The 27,615-nt window shown below is 42.8% G+C and overlaps 1 protein-coding gene and 1 long non-coding RNA gene across 2 annotated transcripts in view; both read left to right on the top strand.

Moving 5' to 3' along the window:
* The first annotated feature begins 4,839 nt into the window (after positions 1 to 4,839).
* Positions 4,840 to 27,615, top strand: part of Zfp431l10 (zinc finger protein 431 like 10) — a 28,045-nt gene continuing 5,269 nt past the window's right edge. Inside the window, exons 1-2 of the mRNA XM_087591796.1 lie at positions 4,840 to 4,959; positions 27,445 to 27,568. Coding sequence (XP_087447922.1) covers positions 4,882 to 4,959; positions 27,445 to 27,568 — 202 coding nt within the window. The 5' untranslated portion in view covers positions 4,840 to 4,881. The remainder of the gene's footprint in view (positions 4,960 to 27,444; positions 27,569 to 27,615) is intronic.
* On the top strand, positions 5,290 to 15,351 carry LOC147999938 (uncharacterized). The gene is made up of 2 exons (XR_015641394.1): positions 5,290 to 5,363; positions 14,066 to 15,351. It is a non-coding gene; the product is annotated as an uncharacterized LOC147999938 (long non-coding RNA).

The raw sequence follows: 27,615 nt of genomic DNA, 5'->3' as shown, positions 1-27,615 counted from the left end.
TATGTCACTCAAGATTCACTGGCCAGTCAGGGCGTTTTTAAGGACCCTCCAATCAGAAGAAAAGGAGTGTTCTTCCGGGCTCTTTTGTTCCTGCTGCAAGTTCCACTCTATTACTGAGCAGGTTTGAATGGTTGGTGGGACATGCTTTGAACTCTGCTGCTGAGTGCCTTACCGGAGTGCCAACCCTGAACTACCAAGTCCAATCATGGTGAGCATGTAACCACTGCCCTTAACCTGAATTAGCACTGGACTGAGAAGGGGGGGGCAGGGAGGTGGCCCTCCCATGCATGGGCTTGGTCAGAACTAGCAGCCATCTTGTAGATTCCGTGTGGTCCTAGCCATTAGGTGTTCTCATGTGTTCCGTTTGGGAGCTGCATCTGTGCAAAGCCTTTGGAGCAAGGGGTTTCTGTCAGAAACATCATGGGCAGGATGCCAAATGCGGAGACCTAGCTTTTCAGTGTCCTCCAGAACTTGTCCCTTGCCATTTAAAATCAACCTCAAGGCTGGGTAGCACTGGAATTTAATCTCTTAAGGGAACAGGAGAATCTATGATGTAGGATCTTCCATTGCTTAGGAAATAGAGGCACTGTGGATTGCTCTGGTGCTGTTTGTAGTTTGGTGTTAATTCCACTTCTCCCAGAGGGGCTGCCTAGGATGAGGAGTATTCACATATTCAGGTGTCTTTCGATGGAAACTTCTCCCCATTTTAACATGTAAAATATAGGCTAGAGCAGGTTATTGGGCTGGGGAGGGGAAGGTGGAACTGAAAAGGTTTAGGGAGAAGGAGAAAAGTGAGGTAAGGTGGAGGAAGGAAAATTGAAGTGAAGCAGGTGGCCTACAGCATGTGTATTGGTCCCCAGAACAATGGCCTTGCTTTCTTCTTGACTTAAGTTTCCAAATTCTTAAGATAAAGGGCAGTACCTCAACCGAGTTTTAAAATTACCTATTTGAGTCATGGACTGAACTGTGCATTGCAGTAACAGGGAAAGGATTTGCATGTGGAACAGGACTCCTCCCTCAGAAGTGTGCAGGAGGAAGAGTGTCCTGTGTACAATGCAGAGTGAAACAGGGTAGGCAACAGCTAGATCACAGACTAATTGAAGTTTAAAGCCTTCATCTGCAGGGCTCACCTTTATGAATAAAGTCCTGCCTGACTTAGGGTGTGTGATTTTGTAATTTCCTAACGAGTGTTAATTCATACCTTTTAAAGTAAACACACAAGATTGGTGGGTGAGACTCTGGGACCCACTCCTGAAAGACAGTCTTACAACACCTTCCAAGATGTTCCAAGAGTGGACAGTAGGAAGGAGAAAGGACCTTTCATTAGTGTTCTCTGAGGTCTCTGTCCTTGGCGTGGGGCGGGGGTTGGGGGGTAACTACAAACAAAGAGGATCCTGTGTAGGAATTGACATCACTGACAACTTCGTGTGGAAGTGTAGATCACAGGAGACCTGTTTTGTCTCAGTTGCTTGATCAGCATACCTCCAGTAGGGGAGATGCTAAGTTTTTAAGACTTAGCTGTGTGGTTCAAGCTAATGAGGGATATGGGGAGGCTGAGCAGTCAGACACACCAGTGGGAGATAGCAAGCAGTGTCTTCTAGGATTCCCCTTAGACACATCCATTAGGAAATCTGAGGAAGATCACAGTCCCACCGCGGTGAGTGTGAGGACCCCAGATCCCAGACCCCAGACATGGAAGAGTACCCTGGTGGATCTATCAGAGTCTAATGTGTTAGACTAGGATGAGCTGTGATCCACACTGTTTTGTTGGTATATGTGTTGATCTGGGGAGATGCACTGGGCTTTCTTTCCTCAGTGAGAGGGCATTCCTTGAGGAGGGGTGAATCTGGATTTCTATCTATTTCAGTGTTGCTGATACTCTCTCTATGCAGTGCACACACTGAAGCTTATAGTGTGTGGTACACGGACTTGTAGGGAATATTGAGGTCCAGTTTGTAGAAGTTCCAAATGAAATAACTCGACAAGTTCGGTAGGAGTGAAATCAAAGTTTGTGGATTATCCAGAACAAAAGGTAGTTTCAAATGACCATCAAGTGCTGAAAGGAAAGCATAAATTGAAATGCAAGGAGATTATCACCATTAAACAGAAGATCCTTTCTATGGACTTGAAATCTTAGAAGATGCCATGAGAGTAACACGCTTTCCTACTAACCCTCCAATTAATGGAAGGAGTAGACAAAGTGATTCCTAGTCCCAGTAAAAGATTCTACAACTGTTATTCATCTGTGATGGGGTCCAGCCCAGTTTAGAAGCCAGACTCAAGAAGACCACTTATTTCTTGTGGGTTGGAAACAAGAAGGATGCAAAGGTCATGGATGCTTGCTCTGTGGTTCCAATTCAGCACTCTTCCAGCCATCTCTGTTCTGCAGAGTCAGAGCCCCATTGATGAGCCTGTTGAGTTCATTACTTGAGGTCATGAGGATGAAGCTTCAGTTGTATTTCCTGACCACATGACACTGAGATACAAAACATGAGACATCTGCTATGGAGAGCTGCATACACAATGTAGAAGTAACCAAAACAACAGCTATGTTACAAGTTGCCCCTTAAAATGTAAGCCACATATGTCTGAGACAGAGCCATAGGACTTGCCTTTGACATGCAGGTTTCTTGCTCCATCTACTGATGTACCCATGCCTGTTTATTGGAATGGGAAGTGATATTCTGTGCCATTTTTGTCTTTTATTGGATACTTTTTTGTTTACATTTCAAATGTTATTCCCTTTCCCAGATTCCCGGACATAAACCCTCTATCCTATCCCCCTCTCCTTCATTATACGGGTGTTCCCCACCCCAACCACCCTCCCTTCCCACCCTCCTGACTTTCCTTTATACTGGGGGTGTTCACCCTTGGTCCGACCAAGGGATTTTCCTGCTATTGTTGCCCAGCAAGGCCATCCTCTGCTACATTATCAAGCTGGAGCCATGGGTTAGTTCAGGTACAGTCCTTGGTAGTGGTTTAGTCCCTGGGAGCTCTGTTGTTGTTATGAGGTGGAAAGCCCCTTCAGGGTTTTCAATCTTTTCTCTAATTCTTCCAACAGGGATCCCATTCTCAGTTCAATGGTTTGCTGCTTGCATTCGCCTCTGTATTGGACATGTTCTTTCTGTGCCTCTGAGGAGACAGCTATATTTGGCTCCTGTCAGCATGCAGTTCTTAGCTTCATTAATCTTATTTCGTTTTGTTGGATATATATGGCTCTGAATGGCTGTTCCTTCTGTCCCTTCTCCAAACTTTTCTTCCATATACCCTCCTTTTAAGAAGGAGTTAAGCATCCACACTTTGCTTGTCCTTCTTGAACGTCATGTGGTCTGTGGATTGTATCTTGGGTAATTTGAGCTTTTGGGCTAATATCCACTTAATATCCACTCTAAGGCCACATGATGGGAGGACAGTCCTGCATCTCCTCTAGGCTTGGCTCTGAAGGTGAAAGTTTTCCTGCATTGGCAGTACTTGACATTAGCCATGAGTAGTGACGTCATCAATTTCCCTTGGTCGATAATCATCCTGACTGACCATTACTCTGGTCCACAGACCAGGCAAATGAGAATCTGGAAAGTGTATTGCCAGGGCGTTAGTTTGGAATCGATGTGTGGGGGTGGGAGCATCCTCATAGAAGCAAGGGTAGGGGGGTGGGGGTATAGGAGAGGGGGAAAAGGAGATAACATTTGAAATGTAAATACATAAAATATCTAAGAAAATAAATAAAGTAGAAACAAATGTAAAGAAAGAAGAATATGGACAAAGACCTGAACTTACTGTGAACTGTTGTTGACACTAATGCAGGTAGTTCAAATTACTCTAGTTACACGAGTTCAGTTCCCTAAAACCAAACAGATGGGCACTCTGAGGGATTGTTATTATTTGCAATATTCAAGATGGGAAATATCTTCTTTAATCTGGAGGTATTGATTGACAAGAAAAAATTAGTCTAGGCCATAGCTTGTGGTGGGCGCTTCCATGTATAAAGGATATTGAAGTTGGTAGTTCTTTCTCTTCTTCCCCTACACTGGCTAGAAAGATCATTTTATTTTTCTGGCATTTGCATCTCCTTCTCTTTAATTCTGGCATATGGTAAAGACGAGCTGAGACACACAGCTACTGCTGTATTCTTCAAATTTCTTCCAATACAGTTTTTGTTTTACTAGTTGGACCACATTCTGCGAGCCATTCTTATATATCCACTCCATGCACACATAGACATTTCCATTGTATTAGGTCTGTTCATCTGGAAAACCTTTACTAACACAGATATGATGTTTCACCTTCCACTGAGGAAGATGTGCTTCTAACATTAGTGCTCCGTAGCTGTCGGCATCCATTCCCTGCTTTTCTCCCTGGGTTGTTTGCAGTCTCACATGTAGCAGTTGAATATTAGCTGCAATTTTCCCGACGTCAGCGTACAATCAGAGAAACAAACATCACGCTTTGTGTCCTAAAGTCTCTCTTTAATTGTTACTATCCTTGGAACCTATACTACTGTCTGCTCCAAGCTGAATACTGTACCTTGCAAGTTATCCCTCTTGATTGAGGAGCAGCAACAGCAGCAAGAGCAGGAGGAAGAAACTCCTGCTGAGTGCTGGACGGCAGAAAGTTAGGTTATTGGAAGACACGCTAAAGAGATACTGAAATAAAAATCTTGCAGCTCTGAGAAGGGTAAGCTCCTGGACTAGAATCCCGGGCCAGGAAACGCTATGCTGTGTGCCTTCATCGCACTCTAATCCTACGGGAGGGATTCATGTCACTCAAGATTCACTGGCCAATCAGGGCCTCCAGGCAGGACGTCCACTTGTAGAAGAGGAGTGTACTTCCTGGTGCCCTGTTTCCAGCAGCCGATTTTTCTGAGTTGCTTAGCGGGCTTGAATGATTGGCCTGATGTGTTTTGATGTCGGCTGCCGGGTGTCTTATGGACGTGCTGGCAATCTACTAAGTCGGGACATGGTGAGTAGGTGACCGCTGCCCAAAACGAGAAGGAGTGGGCGGCTCAGCCGCAGGACTCGGTGTGGTGGGATGCAGGGGGCCAACCCTGGCTGTTCTTTCTTTTTGGTTTCTTTTGAGGCTGCGGAGGGGGAAGAATGTCCGCGGGGGCAAGACTTGGTCATGCGAGATATTTAGGGTTGCCGTTTTACCTATTTTGAGTCTAAGGCACTTTGCAGCTGTAGCAGACTTTCCTGAGTTCCTCAGAGGCCAGACTGTAAACTGCAATCTCTGGTGTGTAGCCCCTCACCTTAAAACAGCAGGGGGGTTAAGTAGCTTTTCTTCTATCTCCAGTGAACTGGGCTGCTCTAACTTCCAGCCTGGTAGTTGAAGTCACAGGGAGAAAAGTGACAGACACACTTTGAAAGGTGACTTTAATGTTTATTTCCAAGTTTTTCTCAAACGTTGTCTACTAAAAGGGAATCGGGTAATTGAGTAAAGGATTGATTGCTAGATCCTTTCCCTCAAGTCCAGATGCACTCACTTGATAGGCTTGGGGGAAGTTTGGAGCAATAAACTTTTATGAGCCAGGAGAAGAGAGACACACTCACAGAAGAAAGACTTTTATACAAGCAAATATGGATAAACTCACCTAAGTTCTATACAAAATCATATGTTTTGGGGAGGTTGGCTTGATCAATGCATATTGAATTTCCAACTGGAGGGTACCCCTTTGCAGCTGTGTCCAATCCTCTTGCACAATTACTTCAGCTCAGTGGGTTGAGACGAATGCCGTCTCTTCCAGCTGTGTGTTATGTTACATATCTAGCACCTAACATTGCACATAGGGTCCAGGTCAAAGCCATTCTCTCTGCCAGGGAATGGCCCTTACTTATTCCAAATTGGTACGGATATGTGGGGATTTTCTTATTATTAATAATGTTTTTCTTTTGAAAGAGTCAACGATTGATTTCACATTTTACATTTCATTTCTTATTAATTCGTTCATTTTTATTGGTTATTTGATTTATTTACATTTCAAATGTTATCCCTCTTCCTGGTTTCCCCTCTGCAAACCTCCTATGATATCCCTCTCGTGCGCCCCCACAAACTCCTGCCTCACCTCCCTAGCATTCCCCTACATAGGGGCAGCGTCTCCACAGGACAAAGGGCCTTCCCTGCACCCATTGATGTCAGATAAGGCCATCCTCTGGTATGTGAACAGCTGGGGCCATGGATCCCTCCATGTGTTCTCTTTGGTTGGTGGTTCATCCCTGGTAGCTCTAGGGGAATCTGATTGGTTGATAATGTTGTTCTTGCTATGGGGTTGCAAACCCCTTCAGCTTCTTCAGTCTTTCCCCTAAGTCCTCTCTGCTGTCCTAGTGCTCACTCAGTCCGATGGTTGGCTGTGAGCATCCACATCTGTATTGGTCAGGCTCTGGCCGAGCCCCTCAGGGAGCAGCCATAGCAGGCTCCTGTCAGCTCATGCTTCTTGGCATCAGCAATAGTGTCTGGGTTTGGTGTCTGCAGATAACATGGATCAGCATGGGGGGGCAGTCTCTGGATGGCCTTTCCTTCAGTCTCTGCTCCATTCTCTGTCCCTGCATTTCCCTTAGACAGGAACAATTGTGTGTTAATATTTTTGAGATGTGTGTGTGGCCCCATTCCTCAACTGGGTCTGCATATGGTCTCTACAGGTTCTCTTTCCCCTTTGTTGGGTATTTCAGCCAATGCCATCCCAGTTGTGTGCTGGGAGCCTCTTGCTTTCCTAGCATCTAGGGCTTTCTAGTGGCTACTCCCAGTTCCTCATTCCCCACTGCTACATACTTCCCTTCCATTTCCTGACCCTCTGTACTTCTTTCCTATCTCTCCCCACAACTAATGCTCTCCCACCTCCACTGCCCGCCCAGCCTTTCCCTCTCCCTCTTTCTGCTCCTGTAATTTTTTTATTCCCTCTTCTAAGTAGGACTGAAGCATCCACATTGGTCTTCCTTCTTGCATTTCATATGGTCTGTGAGTTGTATTGTAGGTATTCTGAGCTTTTTGTCTAACCTCTAGTTATCAATGAGTTCATACCATATTTATTCTTTTGTGACTGGGTTACCTCACTCAAGAAGATATTTTCTAGTTCCATCCATTTGCGTGTGAATTTCATGGTGTCATTGTTTTTAATAGCTGAGTAGTACTCCATTGTGTAGATGTACCACATTTTCTGTATCCATTCCTCTGCTGCGGGACATCTGGGTTTTTTCCAGCTGTTGTGATAGTACTTAATATTAGGGATGAACAGTGCCTTTGTTGTGAAGTCAAAAGATAATTTCTAAGAAATGACGGTCTGGTTCCTAGGACTTGTGAACACTTCATATTGTTTTGCCTGCTACATTTTACTAATTGTTTAGAAACTGATAGACAGGCGGTGATGGGAAGCACTCTTGAGAGAAAGATCAGTAGCTACTGACGGTAAGAAATAAACAGATTAGAGGGCAGTTTGAGGTATTTTTGTGGTGGCTGTGAAGTCTGTGTTCTGTTTAAATTTTTCATACATACACACATAGGTAATGATGGTCAAGTTGACATTATGCCTGGCAGAGTCTCCTTAAGTGTTTGATGAAAGCCTGACTATATTTTGTGCTTTTGTTCATGGCATTTCTCTCCGTTCCCTCATTATGTCAGCAAGACTGCACGCAGTCTTGATTATTGTATCTTTGTGTCTTACTGTGTCTGTGTGTTTTCTATTTCTTTATTATCCTATTGATAACTCTATGTTCTATAAGATGGCACATACCCTTGGATCAGCTTCCCCATCATAAATTTTGGAATGTTTCTAAAAATACATTTTTTAAAAGAATTATTATTTTATGTCTATGTGTACACTGTAGCTGTCTTCAGATAAACCAGTAGAGGGCATCAGATCCCAGTACAGATGGTAGTGAGCCACCCAGTGGTTGCTGGGAATTGAATTCAGTCTACCTGGAAAAGCAGTCAGTGCTCTTAACCACCGAACCATCTTACCAGTGCCAATTGTTTGATATTTTAATTTATAGTTTTTTTAAATCTGAGTTGCTGTCTCCATCCTGTCTGAGATTCAATCAGTGAGCTCTTTGGTCTTCTTGTTGCCATGTGCCTACATTGCTATCATGGACTCTAATCCTTTAGAAGTGCAAGTCCAATTCAATGCTTTCAATAACGATTCCTGTTGGCCACGGCCTATTTTATGATATCAGTGAAAATTAACCATACAGTAGAGTTGTGTGGATGATCGGAACACAGTAAATTTCCCCTTCCAACTACACAAACCAGGGAGGACTTTCTTCTACATCTAGCTGTAGAGCAGTTAGCATCAGTGCAAATCCTTTAAGGGTTGGAGTGATCCCAAGATTGACAAGTCTAGGCTGCCGTGAGGAAAAATCCTGTTAAAAATGTTCTCCTTTAGTAATAATGAGACCAACGTCAAATGACTTCTCAGCTCTCTCTTCTGTAGAAGATTTTGATGCTAGGAATATTTGTTGAAAGGTGCTTGCTTAAACACAGACTGCCATCTACTACCATCTACTATACTTTTAATATGTGTTATACATTATAGTGTGCCCATCAAATCAAAGTCAGCTGGGGTTCTAAATCAGACCCTGTCTCAAACAAAGGAAATATTCAGAACTGTATTTGTGATAGGCCAGGATATTTCGGTTTTTCTTTCCTTTACTAACTAATCTTAATGGTAAAATTTGATTCCAAGGTAAAAGTTACCTTCTTTTTTTTTTTTTTTTTTTTTTTTTTTTTGACTTGTTCTTCATGTACATTCTTGTGATTTCGACATCATACATGGTTTCCAGTGTTCCTGGTATGTTCTCTTAACTGGGTGATAGTGAACTAAGTCACTATCTGAAAAAAGATTCTACTTCTGTAAGCACATGCTATGTACCTAGGCCTTGAGCTTGAGTATAAAAGCCATCCCCTGCTTTTTAATAAATTGATTTATTTCTTTTATGTATTCAGTTTACATTCTGAACACTGCCCTCCTCCCGGTTACCCCCTCCCATAATTCTTTGCCCAGCTGCCTCTTTTTTTCTCCCTTGAGTCGATGGGCCACATTGCATTATGCAGATCTTCTATTTCGTAGGACTAGTGTAACTACAGTATCTTGGTTTCATACTAAGTTCAATGTTTTATTCAGATTCTTGATAGCCTGGTGTGTAGGCCCAAAAATGGGCCAGTCAGATGCTCATCAATCATCTAAAATTGATTACCTTACTGTTCATTCGTAATATTAAGTATTGTCAAAGAAGGGAAATTATCAACTTCCTTTTATTCTGTCCCTTTCTGTACTGTGACTTTACCACTTTCAAAGTTCCTGGAGTAGACATTGATATTAAGCTGTGATGAAAAGAGTATAGTATCTTTGATGTAAAGGATTTTCCAATGCCTGGGAAATAGTGAATCACACTGAGTAGAGTTTACCTCAGGGAGAGACTGCCTCCCTCACGTAAGTAGCATGGTAACCAAGCATCTTAGAGATTAGGATGCTGGATACACATGGTTGTTCACCCGGATTGTCAGAAAATATGGCTTTGAAAGGAAATTTATACAGATTTAAGGGGTAAGTTTCAAAATTCACAGACTCAGGGCTAAACACTGTGAAAAACAAGCCCAGGCAAGTCCAGACATGACGGGGCCCGCCCTGCCGCTAGGACTAACAGACCATAAGGATAAAAAAAAAGGAATACAGGAACCAGCCCAAGCTATCAGGACTGACTCATAAACCATCTGACAGGAGGGCATCTCCCCCAGCTTACTCAGAGTGACACTTTAACCAGATGTCCTTCAAACCCTGATAAGCCCCTGGCTTCTAAAATCCTGTAAGCTCCAGTCAGCACGTACTCTTCTGCTGTGTTGTAATCTCACTGCTATGTTTGAATGTGCCAATCACTTATAGCTGTGCCAACTCTGCCCATTCCCCGGTTCCTCACCCTATAAAAACCCCTTGCTTCTAAAAGTCCGGGTCGACACCTCTGTCTCCTGCTCGGGATATGTGTCGGCCCGGAGATCTCCGTAATAGATCTCCATAGTAAACCTCGCCTTTGCTTATTACATCCAAAATGGTCTCTTTGTGTCTGGGGTCTGCGATTTCCCAAGACTTGAATAAGGGTCTCTCTTCAGGAATCTTTCATTTGGGGGCTCGCCCCGGATCTTCGCGACCACCCCAGACTACGAAGACCCCATGGAGGTGAGTTAAATTTTTGTCCGAGTGTTTCTGTGTAAGCGGCGCCGCTATGTGTGTATATGTGTGTGTTGGTACCGGTCTGAAATAGGAGAGGAGAGTGGATGTGGAATCCCACTTTGTGTTGCCTCCTAGGAGAGTGGATGTGGAATCCCAGTCTGTGCAGTAGCCTTTTTGGTCCGTAAGGATCCTCTGGCCGTGGAAGGGGGGACACCCCGGGCCCGCAAGCTGCAACCCTGGAAGACCTTCCATGGGTGGAGAACGGTCGGAAGAGCCCGACTGTGGACAGTCAGGAGGACCTGACTGAAGTTTTCTGGAACAAAGCAGACGGAGTGCTTCTTTTACCTAGGCAGGAGTGGACAAGGAATCCCACTCTGTCAGTGGTCGAGTTTGGCTGCCTATTTAAGTATAGGCACGGACGAGTGTGCTTGGACGTGTTAGTGTCTGTTTTCTGTATTCTGTTTCTGTGTTTGGTGTTCTTTTTCTTTGCCATGGGGCACACTGTGACAACCCCTTTGTCTTTAATGGTGGACCGTCGGACAGACGTTAGGGCAAGAGGACACTCTGGAATCCTGTTGGGAGGTAGAATCAGATAGTCCGTCTCATCCCAGAAGCAGCTAAGGTTAAGCTGCAGTGTACTGAAGTGCAGCTACTGAAGGTACCAGGCATCTGTGGAAATTGGTTATAGGATACTTTGTCTTGGTCTCGTTTGTCTGGTTTGTTTTCTGTGGTATTGTCAAGTGTCTTTTTGGCTTTTGTTTCGTTTTTGAAATCTTGGACTGATGACTGTGTTTGAAATCATGGAACTGTTTGCTTTGTTCGTCAAAGAGTTTTACTTGGTCCTCTTGGTGCTTAACTTAAAAGTTAAAAATAATTTGCTTGAGAAAAATTGTTTTCTGCCAGGGAGTTTTATCTTTCTCTCTTGAGCCTCCTCTCCAAGGATTGATGCCCCTCCCTTTACTCCCCTTTTCCAGTCTAGTTGCTATTAACAGTTGTGTATGAAGGACTCCAGGTTAGTGAGTGACCCTGTCCGAAGCAGACATTAACAAGAACCTGAAAGCTTTACCTTAGATCCTGAAGAAAAATTCTCCCTGTTGCTTAAACATTCACAGCTTCTAAGGAAGGGACAGACTAGAAGCCTAGTGTCATTTGGAGGCTGGTTCTCTTGAGAGGCAAAGCCACCAAGCTGACACTGAAGAGAGATACTCCTTGAGGGAAAATCTAAGTCCAGAGAGATAGTCGGTAACCGATCAGCTGCCTCTCTGCTCGCCTTTCTGTTTCACAGACAAAGCTTGTGCTTATTTTTTAATGACCGTTTTGTCCAAAAAAGGCCTCCTGGTTTAGCTGTGTGACTAAATGCTATTTGTCCTCTTCAGTGGACCTCTATTCTCTAGATTCTCTTCTTGGTTTCTCACCATCCCACTTGAGATGCTTGTTAGTAGCTGTTACAGGAAATACAGAATCCTACTAGAGGCCAGAAAAAAATGTTCCAGACACGGATGGAAGGCCCTCACTTCTGCCTGTTGACTTCAATATGCCTGAAGGTAGGGAGTGCCAGGTCTACCGTCAGACTCCAATGGTGTGTCTCTGAGGGGCTGAAAAAACGCCCCACCAATTTGGCTAAAGTAAGGAAAAGATATGAAGAAAAAGTTACAGAAACTTGAAGGGTTAAGCTAAGTCACTGAGAGAGTTATTGTAAGTTGCAGAGAAAATAAGGTTGATGTGTGGTTCAGGGTCTGTGCACAAAAGTGGACAACACTTAATAGCTGTAGAAGAAGATGCAGACAGAGAGACTGAAAAAAGAAAGAAAGAAAGAAAGAGGACAAAAAGAACAGAAAGCTAGGGAAGAAAAGAGACAAAAAGAAGAGGAAGCTAGAGAACTAAAGAGAGATAAAAGACAAGAGAGGAACATATACTGGCCACAGTAGTTAGGGAACCTAGGAAGACAGTACCTGGCAACAGAAGAGAATTCCTGGCTAAAGATCAGTGTGCCTAATGCAAAGAAAAAGGACACTGGGTCAGAGACTGCCCCAGGAAGAACAAGAGGGGCCTCTCCAGTGGCCCCGAAGGCAAGCCTCTCGGTCCTAGAGTGCTGGCTATGCACAAAGATAGAAGGGAAGCCCGCCCAGTTGTTTTGTAAATACGGGGGGCCTAACACTCTGTGCTCCTACGCCCAAATGGACTAGTGTCCAGCAAAAGACCTTGGGTACAGGGGACTACTGGCAACAAACAATACTTATGGACTGCCCGAAGAACAGTGGACCTTGGCGTGGGCCGGGTAACCCACTAGTTCATGGTCATCCCTGACTGCCCCTATCCCTTGCTCATGAGAAATTTGCTCTCCAAAATGGCTTGCCTGGGCTGAAATGGCTGGGTGAGGCCATGTGTATGCATATCTGCAGACTGTGTATGTGGAGCTTAAGACCTGTCTCAGTGCACCAGTACTTGATGCTGGGAGGTGTGTGGCTTAGTGCTGTTCTGCCTGGAACACATCACTCCTGCCAGCTGGGCACTAACAATTATCACCCAATCCAGGACTTAAACTGTGGTAGAGTGGCTGATGTTTTGCCTTTAAATGAAATGTCCCAGAGGATGGGACCACTGGTCAGCTGCCATGGACTAGATTCTCCACCTGTTGGGGGCAATCTGGTCACCTTGCTGCCCAATCCTGACCTGGAGCCACCACAGCACGAGTGTCAAGCACTGGCAGAAGCCCATGGGTGGAGGGAAGACCTCTGTGACTGACTGACCGACACCTGCTGAAAGCTGAAGCTACCTTGTCCACAGACGGGAACAGTTCTCTTCATGAAGGTCAGAGATAAGTGGGTGTTGCCATGGTGGACAACACAATGTCATCTGGAATGGCTGAACCTCTACCCCCCAGCACATCAGCACTGCAGATGCCTTTGCCATTTGTTGGATGCCCTGATGAAGCCAGCAACTGTGAGTATTATTTATTGCCCAGGACATCAGGAAGGAAGAAATTCAGTGGCATGAGGCAGTAACAAAGCAGATAAAGTGGCTCGGGAAATGGCTATGCAGGAGCCTATCCTGGTTACAGGCCTGCAAGAGACAGCCACTGGGAACTGGGATTGGACTAAGGGATGGCCTCACTTAGAATGTACAACAGAAGAAAAGGCCCAAATTGCTTAAACGAAAAAAAGACAATGGCACACTTGAGGGAAAACTATATTCCTCAGAGAACAAACAAAAGACTCACTTTGCCAAATACAGAAATGGACTCACTTAGATAAAAAGTTTGTCCAAGTAGTTAAGATATATGTAATAGACTTTAAGATTCTAGCCAGAGAGGCAGTAAAAAGTATAAGGTATGTCAATAAGTGAATGCTTAGTAAACAAACAGGGCAAAGAGACCTAGAAAGTTTAACGAGAAGTCGAAGTGAACTTCACTGAGATAAAACCAGGAAAATACGGTCACAAGTATCTCCTAGTGCTTGTAGATACCTTTTTAGGAATAGATAGAAGCTTTCCTCACCAAGCAAGAGACATCCTCAGTAGTCATCAAGAAGATACTGGAAGAAATCTTCCCCGGGTCTGGAGTGCCCAAGGTAATCTGGTCAGACAACGGTCCTCCTTTCGTTGCCATGGTAAGTCAGGGTGTGGCCAAATATTTAGAGGTCGATTAGAAATTACATTATTATTTACAGACCTCAAAGTTCAGGACAGGTAGAGTAAATAAATAAAACTCTAAAAGAGACCCTGACTAAATTGACCATGGAGACTGGCGCAGACTGGGTGGCACTCCTTCCCTCTTGCTCTCTTCAGAGCAAGAAATACCCCTTCCAGATTCAGCCTTACCCCCTTTGAGATCTTATATGGGGCCTCAACTCCTCTGACTGTATTAGATGATGTTATTGAACCAACATGTCATAGTAATAATGATTTGTATGCCAGGCTAAAAGACCTACAGGTGATACAGAACGAAATCTGCTCAGAGCTGGCAGCAGCCTATGCCCTGGGACCCCTGAGACATCTCATCAGTTCCAGGTCGGAGACTACAGCTACATACAACGATATGGAGCCCAGACACTCGAGCCTCACTGGAAAGGACCATACCTGGTGCTGCTGACCACCCTGACAGCCGTCAATTCTCAGCCCTCACCAGCCGTGTACTAGCTGTTGGGGCTGAGAGCTGGGACCTAGAGGGAAACTGAGATCTTCAAAAAGCTCCCTAGACTTACACATCAAATAAGTGGATACATCAGAGACGTGACTGGGAGGTTGCTATAATGCTCACTTGAAGAGTGTGTTTTAAAAGCAAAGATTTCATGTTTGCCCTGGGTTCCGTCAGGATAGGTGTGGAGATAGGCTTGATTTCTATTAAAAATGATATAACATTACATATGTTAATACTCCTACAAAATGATAGAGACGTTCAACAAGGTTGGTTTGAGTCTTGGTTCACTCGGTACCCTGGATGACTACCCTACTCTCTGCTATAGCTGGGCCATTACTAATAATTTTCTTGGTTTTAGTTTTTGGCCCCTGCGTGACAAACATGTTAATTGCTTTTGTTAAAAATTGGGAGGGTGGTATACAGTTGATGGTTCTGAGACAACAGTACCTGTCAGATAGGGCAACTGGTGAGACCAAATACGAGATGTGATATCAAAATTCTAAGATTAGAATTACTTAGTAGAAGAAGAGGGGAATGAAAGGAAAATTATACAGATTTAAGGCTTAAGTTTCAAAATTCACAGACTCAGGGCTAAACACTGTGAAAAACAAGCCCAGGCAAGTCCAGACATGACGGGGCCCTCCCTGCCGCTAGGAGTAACAGACCATAAAGATGAAAAAAAAGTAATACAGGAAACAGCCCAAGCTATCAGGACTGACTCATAAACCATCTGATAGGAGGGCATCTCCCCCAGCTTACTCAGAGTGACACTTTAACCAGATGTCCTTCAAACCCTGATAAGCCCCTGGCTTCTAAAATCCTGTAAGCTCCAGTCAGCACGTACTCTTCTGCTGTGTTGTAATCTCACTGCTATGTTTGAATGTGCCAATCACTTATAGCTGTGCCAACTCTCCCCATTCCCCTGTTCCTCACCCTATAAAAACCCCTTGCTTCTAAAAGTCCAGGTCGACACCTCTGTCTCCTGCTCGGGATATGTGTCGGCCCGGAGATCTCCGTAATAGATCTCCGTAATAAACCTCGCCTTTGCTTATTACATCCAAAATGGTCTCTTTGTGTCTGGGGTCCGCAATTTCCCAAGACTTGAATAAGGGTCTCTCTTCGGGGATTTTTCAGCTTCAGAAGGTAACACAGGAGACAGCCATGATTAGCCAACAGCCAGTAGTCCCATCCCCAGATCACAGAGCAGCCCTTTAACAAGCAGCTTCATGGAGCATTGCAGGGTCACAACCACCACTAAGGCCTGGTGTACCATAAAGGACCGCTTTTCTTCTTGAGAAAAGCATAGATCCGCCAGGTGGGCAGGACATCAGGTGACACCATTTGAAAAGGAAAAACACTGTTGTGGTGAGGACTGGCCTGACTGAGCAAGGCTTTCCATGAGGACTTCATGGCTAGAGAATTACATAGCTCCTTCTCAAACTCAGCCACATCTTAGAGCCTGTAAGGGCCTGGGGCCTAGGACCTGGGGCCTTTCCCTAAGGCCTTGAGGTATGTATTAAAAAAGCAGAGTTTCTTCTCTAAAACCAGGCATATGCTTTTGAGATCTGTTAATGGTCTGGGGCCAGGTCCTTTGGAGAGGGGTTGTCTCTGCTGCTTAGATTCCAAAAATTGTACCACATGGGGCTGAAGACATCACTTCCAAAGTAGTGGAGGCATGGTCTTTAATGTTAATGAGATGGCCCTGTACTCAGTGAGCAATATTGTTTGATCAGATCCCTCCTTAATTTGTCGATTGTATGGTTGATTCTGCTGACTTTATGTAAGTCTCCCATTTTTTTCCATTTTCCTTGTAGGTAGTATAAATGCTGCTGTTCTTAAGAAGCTTCCTTAGCAGAAGCCTTATCTCCTTGCTATCCCACCCCAGCTTTCATACTTTCTATCTCTTTCTTTTTCTATCTTTTACATCCTCTGAAGCCTTCCACTTAGGATTCTGTCCCTGAAGAATGGCCTGTTCTTTCAGAGTATTGGTGTAGTTAAGAAATGATTGGTGAAATATATTTGCTATGTAAATCTCCTAACTGCCAAATGGCTAAAACAAGTAGTCACCACTCTATCCTTAAATTGTTCAGAATCAAACTTAGGGTGTCTGTGAATTGTTCTGTTTATGCAGGTGAGGGCTAAATGAGTCCATTTGTGCATTTGGGAAAGTGAGTCTTTTGTTTATTCTCTGGGGAGTATAGCTTTACCATTGAGTGTGCCACTGTCCTTCCTCTTCTAAGCAATTTGGGCTCTTTCTTCTGTTGTATATTCTAAATGAGCCCATCCCTTAGTCTAATCACCATTCCCAACAGGTGTCTCTTACTGGTCCAAAACCGGAATGGTCCTTTGCATAGCCGTTTCTGGAGACACCTGATCTACCTGGTTATTGTTTAGTGCCACTGAGTCTCTTCCCATCTGATGTCATACTTGTTACCTTCATCATGACATCCAAGAGACCTAAGATTTTGGCTTTGAAAGACCACCGGAGCAGGGAGACCCTCACTCAAGTCTCGAGATGATGCGACCCCCCAAAAACTCACGTAAGCCCGTCCTTGCTGTAAAAAACAAGAGGTTTCTTGATAGGAACCAGTGCACTGGGGTCGAGAGTCAAGTCCCACGCAGGGGCAGTGGAGTTCGACCTCGTGATGCTGTGAGAAAGGGTATTTAAAGGGAGAAACCACAACCCAAGGGGGCAGGGGTAGTGTCATTTGGAAAATCACAAGAAGCTTCCTGTCAAGATTGCTTAACTTTTTGTTCCCTTTAGTTCCTAGGAGAAGCTTCCTGCTTCTCAAGGTTGTTCTTTTAAGATTTTAATCTAACTTTATGGTCAACTAGTTCCTGGAAGAAGCTTCCTCTTATCTTTACTAGGTTGGGATCACCTATCTAAGGACCTAATCTTAAACCCTTTTATCTGGATCCTGGGAGAGCAGGCTCAAAAAATGTGATCCTTTACTTACTTACTTGTAGAGAGCATGGTCTGGAATTTGAGGTATTTAGGGCTTCTTAGGGGTGAGATTCCATTTTTAAACTTCCGACTATTTGGCTGTAATTTTTTATTCTTTGAGCTTCTTTTTCTACCTTGGTATATAGCCCGGTGGACGGGAGCTGTGGCAAAGGCATCTGTGCTGATGTGCTGAGGGATAGAATGCTAAAGAATGGAAAGTTCCTGCCTATTTGAAGGCAAATTATTTGGGTGGGATCTTGTGGTCTTTTCCGGATGTCTTGAGGCAAAGTCAGCTGCATGTCATTGAGATGCTCCTCATTAAAGTTGAAAAGTTGAAAAGTTTTAACTCCCTATATACTGGACTTGAATCACCCACCCACAACCCACCCCCAGGAAATGAAGTGTTTTAGCCTGCCAAGGGTGTATTGGGGGGAGAGCCTTCTTTTATAACAATTAGATGTCTGAGAACTGTCATGGTGGGCACTTTCTTTGTACTCTAGCTTTATCTCTTGGCTTACAATAGATTCTTGGAAGCAGAAGGGTAATAAAGAGCAGAACACAGATTAAACAAGATTTGAGGAAAGAGAGCAAAGGATCTGATTTGGGTTTGATGTTTTCAGGATAAATGTAGACTAGGTAGAAGGGCATACATAGAAAGAGATTTCTGAATGTCTTGCAGTTTAGTTCTACATTCAAGCTTGTAAATATCTATGTTACCTATAGTGAAGAAAATGAAGTTAGCTCACTAGGGTAGCATGTCTTACCAAACCTCCCACAACATTTGTTATGGAGAGCTGCATACAGAATGTAGAAGTAACCAAAACAACAGCTATGTTACAAGTTGGCCCTTAAAATGTAAGCCACATATGTCTGAGACAGAGCCATAGGACTTGCCTTTTGACCTGGAGGTTTCTTGCTCCATCTACTTATATACCCATCCCTGTTTACTGGAATGGGAAGTGATATTCTGTGCCATTTTTGTCTTTTATTGGATACTTTTTTGTTTACATTTCAAATATTATTCCCTTTCCCAGATTCCCGGACCTAAGCCCTCTATCCTATCCCCCTCTCCTTCATTATAAGGGTGTTCCCCACCCCAACCACGCTCCCTTCCCACCCTCCTGACTTTCCCTTACACTGGGGGAGGGGGGGAGGTTTACCCTTGGTAGGACCAAGGGATTTTCCTCCTATTGTTGCCCAGCAAGGCCATCCTCTGCTACATTATGAAGCTGGAGCCCAGGGTTAGTTCATGTATAGTCTTTGGTAGTGGTTTAGTCCCTGGGAGCTCTGTTTTTGTTATGGGGTGGCAAGCCCCTTCAGCGTTTTCAATCCTTTCTCTAATTCCTCCAACAGGGATCCCATTCTCAGTTCAATGGTTTGCTGCTTGCATTTGCCTCTGTATTGGACATGCTCTTGCTGTGCCTCTGAGGAGACAGCTATATTTGGCTCCTGTCAGCATGCAGTTCTTAGCGTCATTAATCTTATTTAGTTTTGTTGGATATATATGGCTCTGAATGGCCGTTCCTTCCGTCTCTTCTCCAAACATTTCTTCCATATACCGTCCTTTTAAGAAGGAGTTAAGCATCCACACTTTGCTTGTCCTTCTTGAACATCATGTGGTCTGTGGATTGCATCTTGGGTAATTTGAGCTTTTGGGCTAATATCCACTTATCAGTGAGTGCATACCATGTGTATTTTTCTGTGATTGGGTTACTTCACTCAGGATGATATTTTCTAGTTCAATCCATTTGCCTACAAATTCCATGAAGTCAATATTTTGATAGCTGAGTGGTACTCCATGGTGTAGATGTACCACATTTTCGGTATCCATTCCTCTGTTGAAGGTCATCTGGTTTCTTTCCAGCATTTGCTATTATAAATAAGACTGCTGTCAACATAGTAGAGCATGTGTCTTTTTTGTATGTTGGTGCACCTTTTCCGTATATGCCCAGGAGAGGTATAGCTGGGTCCACACGTAGTGGAATGACCAACTTTCTGAGGACCTTTCAGATTGATTTCGAGCGTCTTTGTACCAGTTTGCAATCCCACCAACAATGGAGGAGTGTTCCTGTTTCTCCACATCCTCGCCAAGATTTGTGGTCACTTGAGATTTTGATCTTAGCCATTCTGACTGGTGTGAAGTGGAATCTTAGGGTTGTTTTGATTTTCTTTTCCATTATGAGTAAGGATTCCAATGTGACTAAGCTGAGTATTCTTTATTTAGCTCTGTACCCAATTTTTAATAGGGTTATTTGACTCCCTGGGGTCTAATTTCTTGAATTCTCTGTATATTTTGCATATTAGCCTTCTATCAGATGTAGGATTGGCAAAGATCTTTTCCCAATCTGTTGGTTGCCGTTTTGTCCTATTGACAGTGTCCTTTGCCTTACATAAGCTTTGCAGTTTTATGAGCCCCAAGTGTCGATTCTTGATCTTGGAGCTTAAGCCATTGGTGTTTTGTTCAGGAAATTTTGCCCAGTGCCCATGTGATCGAGACTCTTCCTCACTTTTTTCCTATTAGTTTGAGTGTATCTGGCTTTATGTGGAGGTCCTTGATCCACTTGGACTTAAGCTATGGACAGGGTGGTAAGAATGGTTCCATTTGCAATCCTGTACATGCTGACCTCCAGCTGAACCAGCACAAATTGTTATGAATGCTATCTTTTGTCTATTGAATGGTTTTAGCTTTTTTGCCAAAATCTAGTGACCATAGGTGTGTGGGTTCATTTCTCGGTCTTCAGTTCTGTTCCACTTGCCTGTCTGTGTACCAATTCCATACAGTTTTTATCGCTATTGTTCTGTAATACTGTTTGAGGTCAAAGATGATGATTCCCACAGAAGTTCTTTTATTGTTAAGGACAGTTTTTGCTCTCCGGGGTTTTTTGTTATTCCAAATGAATTTGCAAATTGCTCTTTCTAACTCTATGAAGAATTGAGTTGGAATTTTGATGGGGATTGCATTCAATCTGTAGATTGCTTTTGGGAAGATGGCCATTTTTAACCTATTAATCTTTCCAATCCATGAGCATGGGAGATCTTTCCATATTTTGAGATCTCTTCACTTTCTTTCTTCAGAGACTTTAGTTCTTTCACTTGCTTGCTTAGAGTCACACCAAGGTATTTTATGTTATTTGGGACTATAGTGAAGGATTGCCTTTATCTAATTTATTTCTCAGCCTGTTTATCTTTTGAGTAGAGGAAGGCTACTGATTTATTTGAGTTACTTTTATACCAAGCCACTTTGCTGAAGTTGTTTATCAGGCTTAGTAGTTCTCTGGTGGAACTTTTGGGGTCACTAAAGTATATTATTATATCATCTGCAAATAGTAATATTTTGACTTCTTCCTTTCCAATTTGCATTCCTTTGACCTCCTTTTGTTGTCCGATTGCTCTGGCTAGGATTTCGAGTAGTATATTAAACAGGTAGGGAGAGATGGGGCAGCCTTGTCTAGTCCCTGATTTTAGTGGGATTGCTTCAAGTTTCTCTCCATTTAGTTTAATGTTGGCTACTGGTTTGCTGTGTATTGCTTTTACAATGTTTATGTATGGGCCTTGAACTGCTGATCTTTCCGGGACTTTTATTGTAAAGGGGTGTTGAAGTTTCTCAATGCTTTCTGACCATCTAATGAAATGATCATGTAGTAGTTTTCTTTGAGTTTGTTTATATAGTGGATTACGTTGATGGATTTCTGTATGTTGCAACATCCCTGCATGCCTGGGATGAAGCCTACTTTACCATGATGGATGATCATTTTGATGCGTTCTTGGATTAGGTTTGCAAGAATTTTATTGAATAATTTTGTGTCAATATTCACAAATGAAATTTGTCTGAAGTTTTCTTTCTTTGTTGGGTTTTTGTGTGGTTTGTGTCTGTTTGTATTTTGTGGAATACTTTGGACAGTACTGGTACGATATCTTCTATGAAGGTCTGATAGAATTCTACAATGAACCCATGTGGTCCAGGGCTCTTTTTGGTTGGGAGACTTTTAATAACTGCTGCTGTTTCTTTAGGAGGGATAGGATTGTTTAGATGGTTTAGCTGATGCTGATTTAACTTTAGTACCTGGTACTTGTCTAGAAAATTGTCCATTTCTTCCAGTTTTGTGGAATATAGGCTTTTGTAGTGGGATTTGATGATTATTTTAATTTCCTCAGATTCTGTTGTTATGTCTCCCTTTTCATTTCTGATGTTGTGAATTTGGATACACTCTCTGTGCCCTCTGGTTATTCTGGCTAAGTGTTAATTTGTCTTGTTGATATTATCAAAGAACCAACTCCTGATTTTGTTGATCTTTATATGGTCCTTTTCATTTCTGCTTGGTTGATTTCAGCCCTTAGTTTGATTATTTTCTGCCTTCTACTCCTCTTGGGTGTATTTGCTTCCTTTTGTTCTAGAGCTTTTCTGTGTACTGTCAAGCTGCTGATTGATGTATGTTCTCTCCTATTCCTTTTTGGAGGCACTCAGAGCTATGAGTTTTCCTCTTAGAACTGCTTTCATAGTGTCCCATAATTTTGGATATGTTGTGCCTTCTTTTTCATTAATTTCTAAAAGGTCTTTAATTTCTTTCTTTCTTTGTTTCTTCCTTGTTATCATTGAGTAGAGCTTTGTTCAACTTCCATGTATATGTGGGCTTTCTGTCATTTTTGTTGTTATTGAAGACCAGCCTTAGTCTATGGTGATCTGATTGGATGCATGGGATTATTTTAATCTTTTTATATCTGTTGAAGTCTGTTTTGTGACTGATTATATGGTCAGATTTGGAGAAGGTACCATGAGGTGCTGAGATGAAGGTATAGTCTTTTGTTTTAGGATGAAATGTTTTATAAATATTTTTAAGTCCATTTGTTTCATAACGTCTGTTAGTTTCTCTATGTCTCTGTTTCATTTGTATTTCCATGATTTATTTATTGATGAGAGTGGGGTTCTCCTACTATTATTGTATGAGGTGCAATGTATGCTTTGAGCTTCAGTAAGTTTTTTTTTTTTAATAAGATTGTAGGTGCCATTGCATTTGGAGCATAGATATTTAGGATTGAGAGTTCATCTTGGTGGATTTTTCCTTTGATGAGTATGAAGTTTTCTTCCTTATTTTCTTTCATAATTTTTGGTTGCAAGTCGATTTTATTCGATGTTACAATGGCTGCTCCAGCTTGTTTCTTCAGATCAGTTGCTTGGAAAGTTGTTTTCCAGCCTTTTACTCTGAAGTAGTGTCTGTCTTTGTCTCTGAGTTGTGTTTCTTGTATGCAGCAAAATGCTGGGTCCTCTTTACATATCCAGTCTGTTAGTCTACATGTTTTTATTGGGAAGTTGAGTCCATTGATGTTAAACTATATTAAGGAATAGTGATTTATGTTTCCTGTTAGTTTTGTTGTTAGAGGTGGAATTATGTTTGTTTGGTTCTCTTTCTTCTTTTGGGTTCATTGCATGAGATTTTTCTAGGATTTAGTTTTCTTCCATGTGTTGGAGTTTTCCACATATTGTCTTTTGTAGGGCTGGATTTTTAGAAAGAAATTGTGTAAATTTCATTTTGTAATAGAATATCTTGGTTTCTCCATCTATATTAATTGAGAGTTTTGCTGGATACAGTAGCATGCACTGGCATTTGTGTTCTCCTAGTATTCTTATGACATCTGCCCAGGATCTTCTGGCTTTCATAGTCTCTGGTGAGAAGTCTGGTGTAGTTCTTATAGGTCTGCCTTTATATGTGACTTGACCTTTTTTCCTTACTGCTTTTAATATTCTTTCTTTGTTGTGTGCATTTGGTCTTTTAAGTATAATGTGACAGGAGCAATTTCTTTTCAGGTCCATCCTATTTGGAGTTTTGTAGTCTTCTTGTATATTTATGAACATCTCTTTCTTTAGGTTAGGGACGTTTTCTTCTATAATTTTGTTGAAGATATTTACTGGCCCTTTAAGTTAGGAGTCCTCACTTTCTCCTATACCTATTGTCCTTAGGTTTAATCTTCTCATTGTGTCCTAGATTTCCTGGATGTTTTGGACTAGGAGATTTTTGCATTTTACATTATATTTGATGGTTGTGTCAATGTTTTCTATGGTATCTTCTGCCCCTGAGATTCTCTCTTCTCTCTCTTGTATTCCGTTGGTGACACTTGCACCTACGACTCCTGATCTCTTTCCTAGGTTTTCTAACTCCAGGGTTATCTCCCTTTGTGCTTTCTTTATTGTTTCTATTTCCATTTTTAAATCTTGGATGGTTTGATTCAATTCCTTTACCTGTTTGGTTGTATTTTCCTGTAATTCTTGAAGAGATTTTTGTGTTTCCTCTTTAAGGGCTTCTATTTGTTTACTGGTTCTGTCCTGTATTTCTTTCAGGGAGTTATTTATGTTCTCCATCATCATCGTAAAATGTGATTTTAAATCCAAATCTTGCTTTTCCAGTGTGTTTGGAAATCCAGAGTTTGTTTTGCTCAGAGAACTGGGCTCTGATGATTCCAAGTAGTCTTGGTTCCTGTTAATTAGGATCCTGTGCTGGTTGTCTCTGGTGTTAGCTTGTGTTGCTGTGTCTGACAGTGGCTTGACCCTCCTGTAGGCCTGTTTTCTTTCAGCTGAATCTGGGAACAGAGACCTACTCCTGGGTTTTTTTGACCTGAAGCCTCCAGGCGGGTTGCTGATACAGAAGTGTTGGTCTTACCTCTGCTCATGGTGTGTAGGCTATGCTGGTGACTTGCTTTCAGCTTTTTGCATGAGCACAACCCTGAAGGTTCTTCCCCTGACTGCTTCTAAGTCCCTGTGCCCAAAGGGCACAGATGGCTCTAAGCAATTTCCTCTTGGGTGAAGAATGTGGGCGGAAAGTAGTTGGTTCCTCTGAGTTCTCAGGATTTTTTGCACTTCTGAGGGTCCAGTTTTCTCCCCTACAGGTTTTGGGTAGAGGGAGCTGTGGGACCAGTTCAGTTCATCTCCAGGCTCCAGCAGAAACTACTAGCAGGTTCCTGCCACTGACTGCAGCTCTATTCCTGTATCCAGAGGCTACTATGCAAGTTCCCCTTGGGCCAGGAATGTGATCAGAAGTGGGCAGAAGTGGCGTTCTCTCCTGAGGTCTCAGATTTGTCCTCATTTCTGGGAATTTAGCTCTCTCCCCTACAGGATTTGGGTGCTGGGACCTGTGGGATTCATTCAGTTCAGTTCCGGGCACATCCAGAAACCAGAAGTGTCCTGTCCTGGAATTCTTCTGCCATGTGTGTCCTGAGGCCACCAGACGGGTTGCTTGGAGCAAAAAAGTTGATCTTACCTCTGCTCTCAGGTGTGACTCCTTGTGACTGCCTTTCGGCTCTCAGCACAGGCAGAAACTCGAAAGGTCCTGTCCCTGACTGCTCCTAGGTCCCTGTGTCCAGAGGGCACAGATGTCACTAGGAGGTTTAATCTTTGGTCAGATAGGTGTGCAGTAAGTAGTTGTCTCCTGTGAGTTCTCGGGATTGTCCACACTTCTGAGGGTCCAACTGTCCCACCCACAAGATTTGGGGGGAGGGAGCTCTGGTACTGGTTCAGTTCAGTTCCAGTTCAGTTCAGGATTCAGCAGGTTCCTGCCAGTGACCACTCCTGTATTCCTGTATCCAGGGGACACTATGCAGGTTCCTTTTGGTTGAGGAATGTGAACAGAAGTGGGCAGAAGTGGCGGTCTCCCCTGAGGTCTCAGGATTGTCCACACTTCTGGGATTTCAGCTCTCTACCCCATGGGATTTGCCATTTTATATGATAAATATATCACTTGCTTTCAGACTTTAGAGTATGTGACAGTCTAAAGAATGTCTTGAGGGTGACAGGAGACTTTGGACATTTGAACACTGTACATGCTGTAACAGACTTTAAGTGTCCTTGATAGTAGATTAAATGCATTTTTGTCATAGAATGACCATGAACCTATAGAGAGCATGGTCTAGCATAGTTAGGTGGATGAAAGAGCATCCAGATAGTATGTTGACTTTAAACATTTGTCTCTTGTTGGTGGACTTGTTGGTGAGAATATGTGGAGAAGGACTCCTACAAGAGGCAATTCCTTATTGGGATGGGATTTGAGTGTCTATAACTTAATCAATAGCCACTTATATCTGTTATTCTGTTTTCCTTGAAATTCATCCTTCAGCTTCCTTCTCGTGTCCTTCCTTCCTGTCCTGCCTTCCTTTAAATAGACTCTATCCTTAAATCATATGAGATACAGAAGAAGCAATGCTAAGCTATTTTGCTTAACTAATGTTTTCATATTTTTCAAGTTTGGTTTTGTTTTTGAAGACAATGTTTTTCTTTGTGGCCGTGGGTATCCTTAAAGTAGGCCTATATGCTAGGCAGGCCTTGAATGTAGGGATCAAATTGATTCTGGGTTCTAGTGCTGGAATCAAATGTGGGCCAACGTGCCTGGCCTTTCTCTTTTATTGATGTACATGGGCCTGGAATGAATGTGTCTTTATATGCTTTTGTGCTGAACGTACCCCTCATTTTGATTTTTGAAATTTCTTAGTCATTATCATTCTATTTCCTAGGGTACCATGTACTCATGATGTTAATACTTCTGAGTCTTCTCAGTCATTGCAGGGCATTCACTGACCTTCTTTCTACCTGTCTTGTTTGTTTTGACTTTATGTTAGAAAGACTATGAGTCTTTTGCCTATATGCATGAATATATCTCTCAGGTGTGTCTAGTCCTCAGAGTAGCCAGACAATGGTCTGACACATGCTGAAAGTAGAATAATGGATGGCTGTGATCCTGCTGTAAATACAAGCAGTTTACCTCACTTATTTGTAGGACCTGCAAGAGCTCTTCCTGAAGCATGTAACCTTTTCACTACCCGGCCTTAAGTTCCTGACAGGTACACTTCCAGTCCCTGCCCTGGTTCCCTTGTATGGGGGAACAGTGTCACACAATAGAACACACACACACACACACACACACACACACACACACACACACACACACACACTAATATGTTTATCCTGACTAATGTCTCATCCAAGCTTCCCACAGCTAGTGTGTCCTCTCCGTTACTCTTTGCTCGACACTCTATATCTGCCCTTAGCTTAGTTGCCCAGTTCCTTTTCATTGCTCACCACCATAAAGCTACTCTCAGCTTAATTACATTTCTAATCCCCAACCTGGGGTTGTGGCCAATGAACACTCCTCTGGACATCTTACATGGTTGTCAGCTCTCTCTCCAAAGCAAGACAAATCTCTCTTTCCTGTCTCCTGCTTCTCTTTCCTCACCTTTTGGAACCTGGAATTCTCACCTTTTCTACCCTTTCCATTGGCTGCTGTCAATGGATCTTGATTGATCAAAATCCAATTAGAGAGAAGGAACTACATAATTTACATGCAGATTCCCAGTCAAAGCATGAGATCCATGCCCTGTACTTCACTGCTGAGCCCTCCATCCTGCACTGTGTTGTTTACATCTAATCAACTTTCATATAGCTAAGATTTTCTTCTGCCTAATTGTAAAGTTCTTTTTTTTACCCCCGGACCTGAGGACGGAACCCAGGGTCTTCCGCTTGCTAGGCAAGCGCTCTACCACTGAGCTAAATCCCCAGCCCCTGCCTAATTGTAAATGTTTAAACATATATTCCCTTTTGGTAATATCTTGTTAATGTTATAATTTGTACCTGTGGACGTCAGATATCTGGAAGATGACTACAGAGCTGGATTTTATGTATAATTCTCTTAGGAATTTAAGGAAAAACCTGAGGCCTTTCTATATTTCTGGTTTGGTTAGTCAATTCTGGTAGAGGATACAGGGTCTTACTATGTACCTTCGGCTGCTCTAGAACTTATTGTATACCCCACACTGGCATCCGACTCAATGTGATAATTCTGCTTCTGTCTCCTGACTGCAGTGTTAAAGGCATAGGACAATAGACCCAGCTTTTAACTGCTTTTTACAGTTAGTAATTGTTAGTGTTAATACAATTTCTTTGTTGTGTGGTAAGCACTATTGATCTTGTAGAGCTTGTGTCCTCTTTACATATGTAGGTGTCATTTCACTAGAAAGGCTACATCCTATTGAACAGGCTGTGAAATGACAGGGCTGAACCTCATTAATACATTTCCTACAAGTATGTATTGGTAGTTACAGTAGAACTTTGCAGTCAAGAAATAAGTCTGATAGGCCCCATAATTATATGAACACATTGTCTATGAAGAATACATGCCCAATGTTGTCTCTATCATGCTTTCTTTTGTACCCATGTATGGGATACTCGAGAAGACAGTGACTTTTGAGGATGTGCATGTGAACTTCACTCAGGAAGAGTGGGCTTTGCTAGATCCCTTCCAGAAGAAGCTCTACAAAGATGTCATGCTGGAGACCTACAGGAACCTCAATGCTATAGGTAAGAGTATAAATACCCTTTCCTGTTTTAAAATTGGAGAAAACCCT

This window comes from Rattus norvegicus, chromosome 17 (genome assembly GCF_021556685.1).
Source record: "Rattus norvegicus strain SHRSP/BbbUtx chromosome 17, alternate assembly SHRSP_T2T, whole genome shotgun sequence".
Lineage (NCBI taxonomy): Eukaryota > Metazoa > Chordata > Mammalia > Rodentia > Muridae > Rattus > Rattus norvegicus.
Note: the sequence above shows the minus strand (reverse complement) of the source record. Positions and strands in the feature narration are given on the sequence as shown.